This window comes from Protomyctophum bolini (genome assembly GCF_963924005.1).
Source record: "Protomyctophum bolini genome assembly, chromosome: 1".
In the NCBI taxonomy this organism is placed as follows: Eukaryota; Metazoa; Chordata; class Actinopteri; order Myctophiformes; family Myctophidae; genus Protomyctophum; species Protomyctophum bolini.
Genome location: NC_137862.1, coordinates 2483961 through 2505295, shown reverse-complemented (window position 1 = coordinate 2505295; position 21335 = coordinate 2483961). Strand labels below are relative to the sequence as shown.

The 21335-nt window shown below is 42.3% G+C and overlaps 1 protein-coding gene across 1 annotated transcript; it reads right to left on the bottom strand.

Moving 5' to 3' along the window:
* Positions 1 to 12149: 12149 nt before the first annotated feature.
* On the bottom strand, positions 12150 to 20948 carry LOC308314383 (high-affinity choline transporter 1-like; the record flags this gene model as incomplete). Its single annotated transcript, XM_080761995.1, has 8 exons — positions 12150 to 12860; positions 13860 to 14077; positions 15732 to 15885; positions 16509 to 16652; positions 19529 to 19677; positions 20084 to 20239; positions 20367 to 20480; positions 20765 to 20948. 8 exons carry the CDS (start codon positions 20946 to 20948, stop codon positions 12150 to 12152), a joined length of 1830 nt encoding a protein of 609 aa, XP_080618121.1.
* Between the last annotated feature and the right edge of the window lie 387 nt (positions 20949 to 21335).

Sequence of the window (21335 nt, the reverse complement as noted above, 5' to 3'; positions counted from 1 at the left end):
GTACTCTGCTGCTGTTGGAAAGGTTACCTATAACCAGTGGCGTGCACAGACAGACATTTAGAGGGGCAGGTGCTAAAAAGGTGCACCTTGTGCAGCGCGTGGAACCGTCCGGTTGCCTTAATAGTGTGAGATTTATAGATGTTGGGGCCTAAATAATATATTAGAAGCTTTTTTATCGAGAATTGATCAATGTCACAATGGTCCACATACTGTACAGTACTGTATGCCTACTGTACACTAAGAATAAGTGCCTATATGTGCACGTCACTGCCTATAACCTTTGTTCTGGCAGTTAGCATTGGATATAAGCAGTAAGTCATTAAGCAGCTGGAGTTATGCTAGATGTCTCTCCATTCTGTTTAAACTGTTGACTGAGACAGGTCTGCTCATCACAGATCATGGATAAGGATATTTATGTCCTTAACTCTTTATCTCAATAGTTTCAATCATGTATTTAATAATTGATACTGGAGGCACTGAAGATTTGAAACCACTTGATAGAATTTGCAAATGCTCCACCTGGCTCCACCTGGTGGACATTAAAATACTGTTCAGGCGACCTTTGGCACTGGGTCCAAAATTAGCACAAAGGAGAGTGATCACTGGCACACTGGCATAAGTGTGAGAAAGAGGATGTTTGGCTTAAGACACCCAAAATACAGCCCTCTGAGTCTATAGTGATATTATATCATTGTTTAAAATAAATGTTGACATGGCAAACTGATCTAGATTCTAGAAATTCTGTTCTTGAGACGGGGAACCCCTTTTGGTGTTTTAACTAAGCATTATGTTATACTTTAGCTATTGAAAAATAGCAGATCTACAAGCTCATAGCGCGTGGCGCGCTACGAGCTTGTATAGGTCTGCTATTTTAGAAAAATCATAAAAATGCGACACCAATCTTTGAATATATATTCTTTCAGAGTGAACGTTTTTTCTATTTCGATGTCAGGCCTAAATGGGTTAAAAAAATATTGCAGACCCCTGCCTTAGACGTGGTGAGCAGGCTCTTTATCTTTACCCCTGCACCATCTGAGTGCATTCACTACTTTCTTAAAATGTCTGCAAGGCAGTATGCAAGAACTAAGAAGGCTAGATTCAAAAATAATTGTATAATTATAATGGAATCATGACATAGTAAATAGTAGAAAAGTCTCAGAGGTTATTTACAGAAAAGGGACAGTGAGTTGCCACCATTTTAATTAGATTTGTGTATTTATTTTTGCTTTCAGACTTTGTAATGTTATCATTTTATAGAAATGGGCCTGTTGTTTTTGCCTCATAAAAGGCTGTTATACCAATATAATCTGTTTGTTTTGCAAGTGCTCTTGGACTACAATTTATACTCTTTGTGTGTGTGTGTGTGTGTGTGTGTGTGTGTGTGTGTGTGTGTGTGTGTGTGTGTGTGTGTGTGTGTTTTATCCATCTCGCACTGAGCAAAGCACGTGACCCATCCTGATGTGACAACCAGTCACAACACTGTCACAACTCAGGCTCTGGGGTGTTTGTATGTTTTGACCTCTTCTTCCATGACGTCTCTCACAGGCAGCCAAACCTCTCTAACCTCTCACCCGCTACTCTCTTTTCTCCAGTGATCTGTTCCCTGTCTGATTTATGCTTTATTGTAGGACATGTTGAAAATAGCAAAATCTACAAACGCACATAACGGAGGCACCAGATCAGCTATATGCATTCTCTACTTACCACACAGGGGCATTCTACGGTTCTAACCTAGAGTAACCGGAGACGTCGAAATTAAAAAATAAAAGTCTTATAAATGCTGACAGTTTTCTGAAATACCTATATGTTTCTTTATCAGTGGTGCTCAATATTTCATGTAAAAAAGAATATATGTAATTGGCCACCGACCAACATTTGAAAATATGTTCATGCAGGGACCTCTCCAGAAGCAAAGATTTGAGTTAAAAACGTTCTCTCTGAAAGCCCACCGCCGCCCACCACACTCAACAAACTGACCACATTCCCGGTGCACATTTCCGAACGCACCCTACAGTAACTCAGGGGGAGCCGGGGATCGAACCGCAAAGCCCTCCGTCTCCCAAAGCAGCCGCTCTACCTCGTTCTGTTCTTCTGGTATAGCCTACTCCTGAGCTACTGGTAGTCTACTGGTTCTGTTCTTCTGGTATACTCCTGAGCTACTGGTAGTCTACTGGTTCTGTTCTTCTGGTATACTCCTGAGCTACTGGTAGTCTACTGGTTCTGTTCTTCTGGTATACTCCTGAGCTACTGGTAGTCTACTGGTTCTGTTCTTCTGGTATACTCCTGAGCTACTGGTAGTCTACTGGTTCTGTTCTTCTGGTATACTCCTGAGCTACTGGTAGTCTACTGGTTCTGTTCTTCTGGTATACTCCTGAGCTACTGGTAGTCTACTGGTTCTGTTCTTCTGGTATACTCCTGAGCTACTGCCATAAGTGGTTAAGATGCATCCTTTCCTTCGCTGTCACAAAATAGAAACGTTGTATCGTGTGTGTGTGTGTGTGTGTGTGTGTGTGTGTGTGTGTGTGTGTGTGTGTGTGTGTGTGTGCGTGTGTGCGTGCACTCTCTTCACCTTCTCTCAGGGTTACAGGGTTATTTCTACCACCCTGTGCTTTTCAATCAGGCCTAATGGATTCTCTGGCTCAGACTCAGCCCTGTCACAGAGAGACAGACATGCGCACTTCCATAAATGGGTGTGGCATGTGGTAGATCATGGCGATGAAGTAAGCGCGGAATGACCCTGTTAACATTCTCATCCTCTCTTTGTCCTGTTTCCTCTCTCTGTATTCGGTTTGACTTGTTTTCTCCTCTCGCTCTGATTTAAATCATTTAGAATGATCCATATTATATAAAGTGCATGAAGTAATACAGCTGTTAAAGTTATAAAACAATTGTAAACTAAAAAAAAGTAATTGTGGAGATACGTGTGTGTGTGTGTGTGTGTGTGTGTGTGTGTGTGTGTGTGTGGCCGCCTTTATCATAGGAGGCCCTTTTTTAACCTCCTATGATGATTTCCTTTTGACTATATAGTTGTGTATATTCATACGTCTCTAAATGTTTTGATGAATTGAAAATGGTGGGCCCTATTGTAAACAAGTTGAAGTGCCCTTGGACAAGGCATTGAGCCTCTACCATGAAATGTTCTATATGAGCAGGGCCTGGCTGTAAACAAGTTCTTGAGCTTAGTCCAGTTACCCTGGGTAAATATGGTAACTTTCCTTTCCTTAGTCCAGTTACCCTGCAGGGTAAACATGGTACCTTTCCTTTCCTTAGTCCAGTTACCCTGCAGGGTAAACATGGTACCTTTCCTTTCCTTAGTCCAGTTACCCTGGGTAAACATAGTACCTTTCCTTTCCTTAGTCCAGTTACCCTGCAGGGTAAACATGGTACCTTTCCTTTCCTTAGTCCGGTTACCCTGGGTAAACATAGTACCTTTCCTTTCCTTAGTCCAGTTACCCTGGGTAAACATAGTACCTTTCCTTTCTTTGTCCACTCACTGTTAACAGTTTTTGTATTGAGTTGTACATGTAATGTACTGTATCAATCAATCAATCAATGGCAATGTGTAGAAGATTAACGGTAGCACCGATGGTCACGTGATTAGCTCCCCCAGAGTCCAGACGGCACACATTGACCGACCCTAGAGAGAAACCCACGCTGTAAAGAACCATTTGCAGTGAATCTCTGAACACAAGCTGGAATGTATAGAGATTCTCATCATTGTTGGTATAAGAAATATTGTGACGTCATCCTGTGTGTGTGTGTGTGTGTGTGTGTGTGTGTGTGTGTGTGTGTGTGTGAGAGAGTGTGAGTGCGCGTGTGTATGTGAATGGCTCTCATGGGTCCCATTCACCCTCCTCCTTACTGCAGTCTCAGAGAGAACAGGTCCCCTGAGGCTATGCTATTGTGTGTGTGTGTGTGTGTGTGTGTGTGTGTGTGTGTGTGTGTGTGTGTGTGTGTGTGTGTGTGTGTGTGTGTGTGTGTGTGTGTGTGTGTGTGTGTGTGTGTGTGTGGTGCATTAGCTTCCCCAATGACTCGAAAACCTCCTCTTCTCTCTCTGTTCCCTGTGTATAAAGAACTGATGCTGGGGGGGACATCTTCTATATGACACAACAACCCTGATGCTGGGGGGGACATCTTCTATGACACAACAACCCACAGATAAATGAAGTCCCAATATCACTTTTATAGGATGGTTCTCAACCTGTGAGCCGGTCCCACTGGTGGGTTGCAAAATGTATTGTAAGTCGGCACATTTTTACATGCAGGGTAACAGCAACGTTTTCCCTAAATAAAAGTTGGTCACTGCATTTGAAGACAGTGTGCAGGTGTTTGTTCCTTTTTCATGCTATTTTAACAGGCTTAAAAACACATCTTGCAGGAAGAGACAATGAGAGAGTTTTACAGCAGAAGGCCAATTATTAGGGGACTAAACTATTAGGGCATTTGAACACTGATGCAATCGCCTGCCAGTCACAATGTGGGACAGAGTCTCAATTTGTGGGACGCCTGAAAAGTCTTGGAAATGATTTATTCAAATTAAACCAAACAAATGACTTATAGGTCTATATATACTAAACTGTACTATTTCATCACAGACAACTTTACTTTCTCATCACAGAGAACTTTACTTCAGGTGCCAACCAGTACGTGCTGCAAAGGAAAGGTACTATGTTTACCCAGGGTAACTGGACTAAGCTCAAGAACTTGTTTACAGCCAGGCCCTGCTCATAGAACATTTCATGGGGTCAGGGGTTCAATGCCTTGTCCAAAAGCACTTCAGCGTTGGTAATTCTAACGTGCCGGTCCGGGGATACGAACTAGCGACCTTCCGATATCAAGACCGCTCCGCAAACCGTTCGGCCACCGCTGCCCACAGCATGAGCAGGTCTTTCATTCCTCTGGTCAGCTGAAGAGTCTACAGTCAGTCAGTCGCTGCATGGCCATGAGTGGTTTATGGCTGTACTATAATTAGGTTGTGATGGTTGATTAGATCACAGCAGCCGCCACGTTCATTTAGCCGAAGAGGCTCCTCAGTTGCTTATTAAGATAAATGGAGGGATATGACGGACACAGTGAGACGAGGCATTGTCATGTACGGTATGTACTATACTAGTGTACCGTAAAGCTGTGTTTCCTTAGGGAAAATGATTGTAAAAGTGGCCTCTAAAATAATTGGCTCACAAATGAACAGCCTAGACCAGATCTTTAAGAAACAGGTGCTTAACAAAGCTCTGTGTATCCGATCTGATGCTGCTCAGCCTCTACACGGAGAGTACATCCTTCTCCCATCCGGCCTTCGCTTGCGAGCCCCTTATTGTGCCACAAAAAACAGGCAGAAACATTCCTTTGTCCCGGTCTCTGTTTGCACACTGAATGCTGCTGTGGGTAGATCTAGGACATAACCTTATAAGCACTTTTTACTTTTTACTGTATTGGTCTCCTGCCTAATGTTTATGCACAGTACACACACTTTTTATGACCTGATCGCATATAGCACTTTAACGCCTGCACTTTAATGGTTACGTGCATCTTTGTACTCTGGTATCTGCTATGTGAACTGTTTGTTTATGTGTACTGTCTCATTGTTTAATGTACTGTCTATGCTGAAACCCAATTTGCCCTTCGGGGACACTAAATAAACTTGAACCTTGAACCTTATTGTTTGTATCGACAACAGCAGTTAACCACATTATATTTTATTTATTTATTTATATAGCACCTTTCACCCTTTTACATTTGCTATATATAGTTCACTAATACTTATTCTGATAATTTCAACCTTACCCTTACCTTGCATTCCGCCTTCCATTTCCCCCCTTATTATTTCTGCCACATATCTCCATCCCCAAAAAGAATCTCTGCTTTTTCTTCTTCTCCTCCTCCGCCTCCTGCATGTGTCTCTTTCGGTCCCCCATATTTCAATTAGGAGCCGTCCAATTAAATTACAGGGACCATAAAGTGGGCCATAAATAGCATCCCGCCGTCTTGCTGGCAGAGGCTCCGTCTGAGATGAGATATGGCCGCCGTCTCTTATACTAACGTCGCAACAACAGGACAAATCATGGACATCACATCTGATACTGAGTTTATAAATATATACGCTCCGTTTATTTAGTTTCAGCTCCTACAATACGTCACAGTGAAGAAGTTGAACATTACTTCAACTATTTTCTTTTCTATTTTAACCCATTCTGAACGGGAACACATTTTGGTGTTAGCATCATGTTATGCTTTAGCTATTGAAAAATAGCAGATCTACAAGCTCGTAGCGCGCCACCGAGTGGCGCGCTACGAGCTTGTAGGTCTGCTGTTTTTGAAAAACCGAAGAACCTGATAGAATCTGATCTCAGGTCAGAATGGGTTCATCAGACCAGTGTGTGTCCAGTGGAAACCTCGTACGAATCTGATCTCAGGTCAGAATGGGTTAACAGTAGAATTATGCCACGTACTGTACATCCTGGCTCATTGACACTTTTGACAGGATTGTGGTTATGCGTGGGGAGGGGGGGGGAGATGGTGGGGACTTTCACTCAGCCATATTACATCTCTCTCTGGGGGTCAAAGGTTGTGTAGTCCCATCCCCCCCCCTGTCGCAGAACCACGCTGTCAACATACCGTATAACTCCTTATGGGACATCCTGTAAGATTGTGGTATAGAATACAATATCTGCTGTTGTCACAACAAACTATATAGTGGCATTCTGCAAAACATTTGCATTCTCTTTGTTCTTATTTTCTTCTTTGTGTTATTTTAAACTTAAAGCATATATTATACTTAGCATTGATTCACTTCTCCAGATGCTATACAAGTTCACCAGTCATTGTTAGATGGTGATGGAATTAAATAATTATAATTACAGTAGGTTAAATACTTACCAGAATGAAGGATTTGATGGAAAATGGAAATGAGTGAATCAGTGTAAAATGACCTATAAAGGTTAAAAAAAACATAATCAATAGTTAATAAGGTATAGGCTGGGTTTCCAGGACTCATATCACTGGGCAAAACGTAAAGATGTGGGGTTCAGAAGGGATCTTTTCTGGTTTTAACTTACACTGATTCACTCATTATTAATTTCCATCAGATGGTATCTCAATCGACTTTTCTCAGCTCCACATGTCTAAACCAAGTGGAAAGTGTTTGAAGCCGGATTCTGAGAATTCACCCTTATCACGTTATCAGGTTGTTCTGGGAAATGAAGTCCAGGAATAAATGAGAATGGACAGTTGAGTTTACCGTAGATAAAAATCAACAGAAACATGTAGCCTACCGTACTTTTAATTGTGCTTGGAATGTCAAGGAGAGCAGATCACTATAGGGCTGATGATCAGGTGCATTGTTTGTTCCAACATTTATGTACTGTACATTATATAGAGACTGATTTATCTGACTAATCTGGAAGGTCAATAATTTAAGAAAAGCAATAGTTGGACCGATAGGACCTTTTTGAGGAACAGTTCTTTGCTCAAAGGTTGTATACCGTAACATATTTGGATTTCACAGGGTTAAAAATCACATTTTATGCATTTGAATGGCAAAATAATGTATAAATGTATAGCTTCTGCTATGGACCTACTCTTAGGTTTGCCCTTAGCTTTACAACTACTAAGACAAGAGATGGAGCTCCGTACACATGACTACAAACTGCTCAAAGGACTCTAAATATATATATTCTAAATATATCGAGCGAATGAATGGACGTGTTCTGGTTTACTACCAAATGAGCGTCATTGAGCGCGTCAATATGACCGCTCCCTTCCACCCAAACCCCCAAAATAAGTGGATTGACTTTTGGCTGAGGGGGACATTTCTGTTATAATTGTTAATTATCATGAGTGCTCTATCGTGTACCCTGTATGAATGGAGATGGGATGCTCTCTCTCTCTCTCTCTCTCTCTCTCTCTCTCTCTCCAGTCTATGCTCTCTTTATCCTATTCTGACCTGAGATCAGATTCTAAAAAATGTCTTCTACATCCTGACAGTTTTCGTTCTTCGATTTTTCAAAAATAGCAGACCTACAAGCTCGTAGCGCGCCACTCGGTGCCGCGCTATGAGCTTGTATAGATCTGCTATTTTTCAATAGCTAAAGCATAACATAAATGGGAGGCATACTATACGGTCCAACGGAGCATTGGTTCGACATGCGTCCGCACCTCAGACTATAGCGCCTGCTCCCGTGCTTGTGGTTATGGTTAGGTTAGGGTTTGAGGTGGGTTGGTTATGGTTAGGTTAGCGTTTGAGGTGGGTGGTTGTTTTTCGGACCAATGACTTGTCGGACCAAAACACACGCACCCAACATAAATGCTAACACCAAAAAGGGGGTTCCCGCCCAAAATGGGTTAAAGGATTGGGTCTCAGAAAACCAAGGACACAGAGGAGGACATCGTGATGAACGGAGGAGAGTGGACGGAAGTGCGATAATGGGTGGGGTGGGGCACTTGCGTCACGCCTCGCATCGGGGTTGGTTGGGTTTTATGGCGAGGAGTCGAGGACACTGACAGGCCACACCCACAACTCCCCGCCCCAAGTTCCATCTTTCCTGAAGCGACACCTACCCCTCCCCCGCGGTCGACCCAGACGAGCTCGTGCAGCACTTAACCCATTCTGACCTGAGATCAGATTCATACGAGGTTTTCCACTGGACACACACTGGTCTGATCAACCCATTCTGACCTGAGATCAGATTGTAAAAATGTCAGTCGTTCTTCGATTTTTCAGAAAATAGCAGACCTACAAGCTCGTAGCGCGCCACTCGGTGGCGCGCTATGAGCTTGTAGATCTGCTATTTTTCAATAGCTAAAGCATAACATGATGTTAACACCAAAATGGGTTCCCGGTCAGAATGGGTTAAGGTAATGTAAATAACCGACAGAGAGCTATTTTAAGATGCAGTTCTTTTCACTGCGCCGTTGAACGGGGACAAAGACGCAAGCCAACCGATTGTAATTTCAGTCACGTTTTGCGGCCATGTTCATTCCCTGTCCACCATGATGGGGCTATAGCTGAAGGACCATGGCCAACGCGAAGAACAGGCCCGGATCAGCCTCGTATACGTTAATGAAGAATCATCATTTAAAATGTAACATTGCGGACAACATTAAAATTTAAAATCCACTGGACCGTATGGGTAGTTTTTTTTAAAAAACATGTTGTGACTGTACTCTATATCAGTGGTTCTCAAACATTTTCATGTCTGTCAAGGACACCATGACATTAATATGTATATGAATAATCAATGTTTAAAATAAAGTGGTTAAAATGATTGATGCTATTAAAAGTAACACTGGTTAATACGTAAGACAAATATGCTTTAAAACATTATACTTGGTGCAGCCCTATGGAATATATGGAATGCACGTGCTAATATAAAGTATTTAAAATATCACTTTGTTACTCATATTAACCTTAGGAAGTATTACGTTGACATACAGTATGACATCATCAACTTGCGACGGGAGCAGTTCCTGAATTTCCTCAATTTCCATTTCCGCAATTTCCGCAATTTCCATTTCCGCAATTACCATTTCCGCAATTTCCATTTCCGCAATTTCCATTTCCACCATTTCCGCAATTACAATTTCCGCAATTTCCATTTCCGCAATTTCTATTTCCATTTCCAACTATTAATGGCAGCTGGGTTTCATCATTCAAATAAAATAGAATTCTGTCCGTTTAGCTATAAAATTATGTCAGGGAATAGGCATACACAGTATATGTCTTTCATTTGCATTGCATCTCCCCCCCCCCCCCCCCAAGCTTTTATTTTCGTTCGAGTAATAGTACAACTCTAATAGTATTACTTATAATAATGTAATTAAAGATAACTTCATTCAGATTTATTTATTTTTATTTCATTTTCCAGATTTTTTTTTCTTCTTTTTTTTAGATTTTCATTGGTGGGCCAGTCATAATGGTCCCGCGGGCCTGATGTGGGCCTGAGGTTGAGTATCACTGTTTTAAGGCATATTTGTCTTTATTAGCCAGGGTTCCTTTTAACTGAAATGACACAGATGCTTTCCCGGTTGTAATGTGTTAAATGTATATACCAAGTCCAACATACTTTTCCAGAACAGAACAGCTAAACATAGACTGTGGTCACAGACATCCCTGATACGACAGAGAGGAACAATTGATTAAACAAGGCTTAATCAAACCACAGTTCTGCATTACAACATCATATTAAAATAAAAAAATCAAGAAACCAGTGATCAAAGACATGGTTTAATATAATTTGAATGATTTGGCTTGCACCAGTAATATCATTCTTTTCTTCTTGTTTCAATGTTTTCTGACATCAAAAATAAATAGGGGTCAGTGTCATCTGTCATCTATTATCTTATATGAATAATTTGCAACAATAATATTTGTATATTTTATATACTATATTCACATATATGTATCTACAAACATATACATCACAGAGAAAATAAACTGTACTTTACTGACAACGTTAAAATGAATGAAATACTTCATGTGTACCTGCTCCTAAAATGAAGCTGCAACATTAGCTGTTTGACTTTGCAAATCACCAACAGAACTCAGTACACAGACATCAGCCTAACCAACAGAACTCAGACATCTGTAGATGTCTATCCTAACCAACAGAACTCAGTACACAGACATCTGTAGATGTACCACTAGATGACAATAGATCACTTTGTAGAGGGTATACATTCATATTCAAGTCTTTGTCCACTGAAGTCTGAATAGACTTAGAAACCCATAGCATTAGGAGCACAGTCATCACTGCGAATGAAAATCATCATCTTTTAAAGGTTAATTAAGGCAATTGAATACACAATAATAATGTTTAATACGTTGAAATCTGACTCGGTTCACAATGATCCTCACGAGGAAATTAAGATCTGCGATGATACGAAAGATAAAATTATCTATACAGTGGCCACAACAGTGCTTTAATTCAACTATACTTTATACTACGGCTTGTATATTTTCTACTATGTATGGTACAGTATGATAGACGGGCTGATTGCTGCTTCATGATGTCCATCCCTTTGACTGAGTGATACACATTTTAATGAAATAACCCAAAGAAAAGGACATAAATGCAGGGCGTGCCAGTAGACGACAACCTGCATCGACCACGTGAGCACAACCAGACAAAAGTCTAAAATAGATTTAATACTATTTAGCTGTTCTTTTATATATATATATATATCTTAGTTATATTCACCTATTCTATCAGCAGAAATGTTTCTTATTTGCAGAGTCAATCTATATAGCCTTAACAAATGAACGAATCCCTACAAAGGTGAAAAACACGAGTGAACTTACAGTACAGAGAAATGAGGTGAACTTACATGGAATCAAACTATTGTGTCTTATCTCCCTTCATTCTTATTTCTGTGTGCAATCACGTCGACCGCTCACATTTCACAGGTCTATAGTGGAGATGACTGTACTGTCTCTGCATAATGTTATTGCTTTTTGCCTTATTAGTGATTATCGTTCACAAGTATAACAGCTGTGGCTGTCAGGCAGTTCTCACACAGGGCAGTACGTACCTGGCATCCATCCCGTCTGTCCATTAGCCACGACAGACAGACAGACAGACAGACATCTGATCAAAAGATATGCAACGGTTCTCTTCGACAGGTCCTGGTCTCTGTATAGCTTACTATTACTGTACAGGACGTCTCTTCCATTAACACCGGACGTTATGTCCAGATGTAATAATCATCCAACTCAGTCACGACTCGTGACGGAAGAACGCAAAGATATACTAAACAAAATTTTCGAGGCTCTGAAATATCCTTTCATTGTCTTTGATCTGAGGAGAGAAGAGATGGACATGATTTCTACTAGCTGTGCGTGTTTCATGTGCTCGTAATGATGGCAATTTGTAAAACGGGAGCCCCTCCGCCCAGTAAATGAACACTGAAGATTTTACTGTGTATATTTGGACGGTTGAGTAAAAGCTACTATACAGCAGTCTGCCACAGTGTTCATCCTGATGTGGTACAGTATGTGTTTCCCTGGCTGAGGTGTGAGATGCTCTAAATAGTCCCAGGGACTTATATTATATATTCTTTTTCTGTCATTTGTCACTGCGGTTCTTGTGGTTGACACGTCTGTCACAGAAACTATCAACCGGATCGCTTGGTCTGTCCCACATGTCCTGAATCTGTTATTCTGCGTCGTGATTGGTGGGGGAGTCAGGGCTGGAGTCCTCCTCCTCGAAAGTCGTGGGACACGTTTCTTTGGGCAGCGTGTCGCGGCGTGTGAGCGTGTCGCGGCGTGTGAAGGCCGTCGCCAAGGTCACGCTGAGTCGTGATTTGACGGGCGCCATCTCTGACAGCCCGATGTTGTCCCCACCCCCGCCGCGGGTGACGAGTGTCGTTTTATCCATAATCTCCGTGCTGTGCTTGGACATCACGGCGTCGAGGAAGTCGTACTTATGGGACAGCTTGCCGCTCTCAAACAGGTACTTGGCTAAGTAGGAGACGGCGACGTTACCTAAGAACGAGGCCAACATGGAGACTGTCTTGAAGGGGAACTTCTGAACGACCACGTCGTCCATCACTTTGGTAAAGGGGTTCTCCCGTTGCTCCGTCACCCAGCCGGGGTAGTAGATGAAGGGGGGCAGGCGCAGGTAGGGCTCCCCTCCGCCTATGCGCAGCACCATGCCGAACAGGTAGCCGGCCACCGAGCCGTACGTGTTGGTGCCTTTGACGAAGAGCACGCTGAGCAGCTGGGGGAAGATGATGACATAGACCAGGTCTGAGCTCAGGTACCACAGGCCGTACACTGTCCCGGTGACCAGCGCCATCACCGTGGCCAGAGCCCCGAACACAAAGATGGTGATACGCATCACCCACACGATCTCTCGGTCCGACGCCTGAGGAAAGAAGAGAGAGAGAAAGGTTTAGGACATTAAACTAAACTGTACAGAACATCACAAAATTAAATACATATAAAATAAATGATAAATACAGTATTGTGAAAAATAGATAAATGCATCACATACAGTATAATAAATATCCTGACTCATGACCCCTTTGAAAAGTACACAAACTGACAACCATCAAAATGTAAGAGCTGTTGGATATTTTTGGCCATCATACATAGCTATAGAGAGATGACTTCTGCACACCCGGTAGGTAATATGTTTCGGTCTATGTTTCTCAGGCTTGGGGAATCCTGAGGAAGGTCGCAAGACCGAAACGTTGCTTCTTAATAAAAAATGCTCTGAACCCAGCAAGCGGGTGTCTCTCCTTTCTACATTATATGGCCATCATATAGCATCATATATTGTTTAAATTAAAAAAATGCATACAAGACATTCCGTCTTCTTTTCACAATTTATTCCGTGTTACTTTTGACATTCACTCCTACCCCACAAGGCAAAGATATCATTTTCAATTACCCTATTGTCGCACTTCCAAACATCAATCTCTCATCAAATTTAGAGGCCCTCATCTATGGAACTCCCTATAGATGCTTCACTTAAATCCTCATTATCCTTGCCAATATTAAAAAAAATCTAAAGAAATATCTTATTTATTCCTCTCTGTAGATTACATGTTTTACCTTGATGCGTTATATTTTCTTTTGTGTGTTTGTTGTTGTATTGTTTATTTCTGTTTTTTGTGCAGTCTGTGTTTTTATTTCTTTACTGCACAGCTGCCCCCCTTTGCCAACTTTAGACTTATGTACTGTTCTTTATGAACTTTTAAACCAATGACCTCTTCCTACAGGAAAGGATTCCAAATAAGCCAGCTGGCTTCTTCCCTTCCTTGCATTGTATTTTTGTTCTTTGATATGTTATTGTCTATTTTTTGTACTACATGCTAAATAAATAAACCTAAACCTAAACCTAAGACACAAAAGGACTGACCGACTGGCGGAAGGCGAGCTGATAGATGTTCCTGGCGAACATGGAGCTGGCCGACAGGATGGATGAGTCTGCCGATGACATCACGGCTGCAGAGACGGCGCCCAGGCCGAAGAACGAGACGAATGGCGGGCAAAGGTGCTGCAGCACGATGGGTAGGATCATGTCGGCTTTGCCGTTGTCTTTAGGGGGAATCGGTCCGTACTCCGTCTGGTTCCAGTCTGGGCAAAAGTAGAGGAGAAAATGTGTTACCACATTTGAAAATGCACATCCAACAAACGCACACACACACGCACACGCGCACACACGCGTGCGCACACACACACACACACATGCACACGCACACACACACACACACACACAGACACACACACACACACGCCTTTTCAAAAGATTGGTCACTGCAAGATGTTAAGGTTTGGACTTATGGAAGGTTTGTCTTAGAACTGACACTGACTGTGATGTTTAAATGAATATGACTTGCTTAAAGGACCACTTCACCACTTTTCAACCTCTTCATAATCTTCATAATATAATAGGTCACTAATAATCATGATAAAATGGCACAATTTCTTTCTACTCAGTCTGTGTCTCTCATAGGAGGGCTGTGGGAAGTTCAGAAACACGTCCACATCATCGTTAGGCAGACATTGCATTTTTACAAAAATTTTGATTTGTATTAGCTCCAGGACGATGGCTTCCATTTTCGCATTGCAACTTTTCAGGACTATAGAAAGCCTGCAGTTTCTATTTGCTTGGATTCCCCATCGATGATGTCACTGGTGGACTGGTTTCTGAACTGCCCACAGCCCTCCTATGAGACACAGCCTGGTTTCTGAACTGCCCACAGCCCTCCTATGAGACACAGACTGGTTTCTGAACTGCCCACAGCCCTCCTATGAGACACAGCCTGGTTCCTGAACTGCCCACAGCCCTCCTATGAGACACAGACTGGTTTCTGAACTACCCACAGACTGGGTAGAAAGAAATGGTGGCATTTCATCATGAATATTAGTGAGGACCTATTGTACGAAGATAGGTTGAAAAGTGGTGAAGCTGTCCTTTAAACAAATAAGCAAAAGGAGGGTAGAGCTTCCAAGAAAACCAAAAAAGGAGAAACATACAACAAATATCAGAGGCTGCAGGACATTTTGTACACATAGCAATTAAAATGTTTTACACCAGGGTAGACCAAAGTGTATTAAACAGGAGTAAACATTGCTAGTTGTAATCACATGTATCACCAAGGAGACTTTGATCATGGAGATCAAACCTCTAATTTGGTCCCCTGCCTCTAATGTAATATTTACAGATGGTTGGTTATTATTAAGCGGATTGCTAGCCTGTACCTCATTATGGATGAGGTGAACCAGCTGCTATTTACCAAACTCTCTCTTAGATCTAAGGGCGAACATACGTGCACCGTCCTGAGGTATCTCCAAATGACACGCACGTGACCTGAGAATGTGCGTGTGTTTGTGTTACCCTACCCTACCCCCTTAGATAGCATATAGTATATATGTATAGTTTATATGTATAGTTTCACTATATAGATATTCCACTGTTACGTTCTTAGCTTACGCATGTTTCATGATAAATGCTTTTTATGTGATTTTATGTGATGTATGATGCTTTTTTTGTTCTTGCTTAATGTAAATCGCTCTGGATTAAGAGCGTCTGCTAAATGCCTAAATTGTAAATTGTGCGTGCGCACGTGTGTGTGTGTGTGTGTGTGTGTGTGTGTGTGTGTGTGTGTGTGTGTGTGTGTGTGTGTGTGTGTGTGTGTGTGTGTGTGTGTGTGTGTGTGTGTGTGCGTGTGCGTGCGTGCGTGCGTGCGTGCGTGCGTGTGCGCGTGCGTGCGTTTAGGAGTCTAACCTGTAGATGCCGCTATGGCTCCTATGAGAACGGAGGGCACGGCCATGACGAGGCAGCCGAACGCAGCCAGGAAGGAGAGGACCTGCGCATACGTAGCAGACGAGGACGACAGAACCCGCTGGAAGTACACCTGCCACGGAATGCCCCCAAGCATCTAAAGGGCAAATACAATACAAAACCATAAGACACGTATACAATATACAACATTTGTATACACTCCAATTACACAGTACAATCCTCAGTGTTCATTTAACTTGACATTACAAAATTGGTAAATTAAGAGTTTACTGTGTAAAATACAAGAATGGTAAATGGCTGTCAAGATACTGTCATGGTCACGTCCTGATAGCCCCTCCATTTGTCCATGATTTCACTCTGTCTCTCCCAAGTCCTGCTCCTCTGACTCTGATTACCCTGAGTGCCGTCACCTGTGGGGACCAGCTGAGCCAGGTTGGGTGAGCCAGTGACTATTTAAACTCTGCCTTGTGTTTGTTCAGTGCTGGAGCTTAAGTTAGTGTCAGGTTTTATGTTCAGTGTACTGTATGTACTTCTGTTATCATAAGTCATTTGTACCAAGTAAAGTCGAGTTTATGTGATGTTCTTGTCCTGCCTTTGTTTGAGTTTCCTGCACTTGGGTCCTAACACCTGCAAACCGTGACAGATACTGTAGCTTGAGAGAGCAGTCTATTTATTTTTTACCCCTTTTTCTCCCCAATTTAGTTATGCCAATTGATTCCTCCCTTCATGGCTTAATATCTTAGAATGTATATTATGTACCAGTAAAAAGAAATTGTCAATCCATGTCCAGATGTCGCTCCTGTGTATGACGCCTCTCCAGGGCGCCTGGTACACGTGCTTCACGGCCGTCACGGTGATGTCTGTCACCGCTGGGTGGTTCAGAGCAAAAGGCACGCTGATCCACTGGAACACACAAGACATACATGTCAACAACACCCAATGTTATTCTGAATGGAACTGATCCACTGGAACACACAAGACATAGATGTCAACAACACCCAATGTTATTCTCCAACTCCTCCTAGGCCTATAGAGCCCATGACCCACCTTTATGCATCACATTGTGATGGCATAGGATGGCTCCGGGTAGAAGACAGAGTCAAGCAGTTGTTCAGCCCTGCCCTCTAGTGCCCTCAGTCCCCATTTACTTAACCGGCGATGGTGAGCAACTCTCACAGCCCACAACACTAGAGGGAGTATAAATAATGATCTGGTGCCACCCACATATAGAACAAATAATTATGGGTAAATTCACTTTCCACAGCACTGCCACTCAGGTGTGGAATGCCCTGCCCCCTTCCCTCAAAAAGAACAAATCACTGGCTTCCTTTAAAACCGGTCTGGAAAAATCACCTATCAATATCAGCGGGTCAAAAGGAGAGAAGATGACTGCCCAACCTCCCTATACCCCCCTCCGAGTGATTTATTTGGTATTTAGATTTTTTTGGTACTTAACACCTGTAAATAGTTTTCATGTTTTTGAGGTATCTCGATTACTGTCATCATTGTGTTGTGAATGGAAACAAGACCGCAAGGTCTTTTTTCGGTGCTGTCCTTTTGGATAAAATGTGCTTTGACTGTACCATGTACTGTTTTGCATTTCTTATTGTCTAAGAAAAAATTAAAAATTAAATCAATTCTGAATGGAACTGACCCACTAGAATACAACAAGACATACGACAACACCCAATGTTATTCTGAATGGAACTGAAACTGCCGGATGGTACATATTATTATGTCAATTGTTGCTAGGAGACGTCAGTTGTTTATACCATTAGGAATGGGCGATAAAAAACTGCCTCCCCCTGGACAGCCGGGGCGCCTGATGGAGGGGAAAGGAACTGGTTGGAATAACGTGTTCCTTCCACGCGCTGCTACGTCCAACCAGGGAAACTCCCCCCTGTCAGGTGTAAAGGAGCAACTTAAAGTATTTTATTTAAAGTACTTAAAGTATAACATAATGCTTAAAACACCATTAAAGCTGCTATAAGCAATAATTTGTCAAAATTGCTGGCTGTCTGAATACCAAAAGAAATGTTGACATATTATTGTGCTGTGGAGCCTATTGCCAAATTCCAAACCTGTTCCCATGATGAGGGCAACCAGATGTTTGCAAAGGTTAGAAGGTTCAGGGTAGCTGTGTTGTTGTTCACAGATTCAGGGTAGCTGTGTTGTTGTAACTGTGTTGTTGACACAATTGATGCATAATAAGATTGTTGCTGTCGGGCAAAAAACCTTGTATCTGTTTTTACATTTTTCCGTAAATTAATGCCCTGCAGGTCTTGTGGTCTACTTTATCATACAAGATTGAAAGTATAGTGAAAAGAGCAGATCTATAAGTGATACGAGGCATTGAGAGTATGTGTATAGATTGGCTAGTTTCACTATTTTAAATTGTTTTAAATAATGATAAAGGAATGTGTAACTGTCCCAGCATTGGGTATTTTGTATTTTGTATTTCTATTTTTCTATTTCTATTTTCTATTCTATTTTATTGCTCACATTTCTGAAAATGTATATGTGAACATTTTGGAGGTTTATTTGGGTACATAATGGTAAATGCATGGTGATATGGTGCCATCTACTGTGCTCTGTTTTGTGGTCTGTCTGGTTCCTGGGCAGGTTGAATTGGGCTCACCTGCTCTGATTACCTATTTAAAGCACCTGTGGGTCTTGGGCATGTCAGATCAGAACAAAAAGAGCAGAGCTGCAGAGAGGAGCTCTCTCATGTCAGAGAGTCTGACATGACTAAGATAAGATAAAAGAAAATAATATAATATGAAAGAACTTAACTGAACTCCTGAATAATCGGTGCAGAAGGCGCATACGGTATGTTCCCAATTGTTTTGTTTGTCTGTAAAAGTTATGCCATTGTTTGTGTTTATTGTTTGTGTACATTTTATTGTTTGTTTAACTGACAAAGACGTTCATATTTCACTGTTTCATGATATTTAAAAGTGTATATTATGTGATTTATTTACAGTTTTTCACGGTTGCCACTTGGGACAAATAAAAAGCCCTCAGTGAAATCAGTTGGAGCGTTGTCATATTTCTGCCACGGATAAAGAGGGTTTGGGAGCAGTTACAGAATGGTTTTGGACATATATAGGCCTATATGAGGTTTCCATTCGCCGATGACGTTGTGAACTTTAGGTTCTGTCTGCCTCTCTTATCACCTGATAACTCCCTTTCCCCTTTATGTTTGTTTACCAATTTCAGTCGAGTGAGTAATTTAACCACTTGAACCCCAGAATTCAATGGGAAACATTAGCCTAAAATAGCCGATCTACAAACTCAGCTATATGTTTGGCAAAGAGATTTGGTGTAGAGGGTAAACGGTGCATTTATATAGCGCCTTTATCCAAGGCGCTTTACATAGATTGTGCATTACATTCACCCATTCACACACCGATGGCGGCAGCGGAAACCATGCAAGGCACCAATCAGCACATCAGGAGCAATTAGGGGTTCAGTGTCTTGCTCAAGGACACTTCGACACTAACTCTGGGGGAGCCCGGGTTCGAACTGGCAACATCCAGCCACTCTACCCCTGAGCCACCACCGCCCCATTGGGAAAAGTATATTACTGTAGTCTGTATAAGTCAGTGGTATACAGAGTGATGAATGGTGGAGCTGAAGGAGGTGGGTTTTCTCCAAAGCACCAGACTGGGTTCAGTAGCAGTTTAGTCTTCATTCACAGTAATATCCTCAGTGTTAATGTAACCCGGTGTTAAACCAAACGCAACCCTTATTTGCCACAGGAGTATAGTCTAACTTACCAGTCCAAGGAAGATACAGAAGAGCTGGACCACGTCCGTGTAGGCCACAGAGTACAGCCCTCCAACCAGGGTGTAGAAGATAGCGATGCAGGCAGAGAGGACCACGGACATGTTGATGTTGATGTCGATAATCACACTCAGAGTAGCACCTGAGGTATGTGGAAAAAAAGAGTGGTTAAATAAATGATATAGAAGATGCATACAAAATGCACACCCATGCACGCACACGACTATAGTGCACGCACTGCCACACACATACACGCATGCACGCACGCACGCACGCACGCGCACACACACACACACACACACACACACACACACACACACACACACACACAGGCATTGTATTTGTGTTTGTGAAGGGGTGACAACCGTGACATCATGAAAATACCCCCAGCTCATTTCATATTGTGACTTTCAATGTTGGCAGGATTCAGGAAATAATCTCTCTCTCTCTCTCTCTCTCTCTCTCTCTCTCTCTCTCTCTCTCTCTCTCTCTCTCTCTCTCTTCCACTAAGTGTCTGCATCCTATCTATCTTATCCGTATGAACTTACCAAGGGCAGATAAGATGGCAGCAGACCAGAAGATCTCGCCCATAAGTGCCGGTATGAAGAGCAGACCTCCCATCCGCTTCCCATACATCTGCTGGAACGGGTCCAACATCGTGACGTAACCTCTGGAACGCATGGGCTTGGCGAAGAAAAGGCCACCTGAAACAGGGGTCAAGATCACCATAATAATGCTCTTAAAGAAACATGTCTGCGTTCGCGTTTTATATAGCCTATTGTCGTTAATTGAGGTAAATGAATGCCGCGCGCAAAGCGCACACAAACTCACCCACAACCAGACTGAGCGCGTATCCAAACGGTGCCTGCGCCCAAGCCAAGCCACTCTCCGGCAGATACACGTACTCAGCGGTGCCGTTGATGTATCCCCCTCCAACCCAAGTTGCTAAAAATAACAGAATGTCAACATTAGCAGCATGGCCATTTCCGTTTCAACGCAAATCAGTTCATAGAAAGGTCGAGGCGCTTAAAGTACAGTATAGCCTATATGCGATCAATTTAATGTCTACTCTACACAGTAAAATCTTTAATTTATCCTATAGTGTATACATATTTTGCAAATGTACTGTATGTAGGCTACACTCTCAGAGTTAAATTAACACTAGACTATCAGGATTTTAGTGTGAAATTGTACAGCGTTTGATTATCCTCTTATAAAACATGATGTACCTGTCATGGTAAATCCACCGACGAACAAGCCTATGTCTCTCCCGCCGACCATGATGGTCTCGCTGCGGTCGGTGCCCTCCGCCTGCCCAGAGTTCTTGTTCTTCCATGCCGCCCAGATGCCCACGCCCAGAATGAGCAGGTAGAAGACCGCGAGAGCCACAAGTCCCTCAATGTGGACCGTCATAGTCGCTCCCGCTGCGCCCGGCCGTCTACAGCTCGGAACTGGATACGCCGAGACCGAGTCCTGCTGAGCCAAAATACATGTTTAAAAAAGGAGGAAAAAAAAGACAAAGTGATATTAATTAAACAATCGAATTTCTATACAGTGCCTCCTTATAGGTCCATGTTCCCAATGTCTCAGATTTCATATGGTTGTGCGTAAAAACCGAATTACGCACGCACATTTGTCACCACTTTAAATTTCAAAACTCTTAGCAGGCAAATTACAGTAGCCTACATTCAGACTTGTATTATCTTATGCTCAAAAATATCTAATATAATATTGTTTCAGATCCTATATTATAAACCTGAACTAAAAGTCGTAAGACACAGATCTGTCCCTATATATATC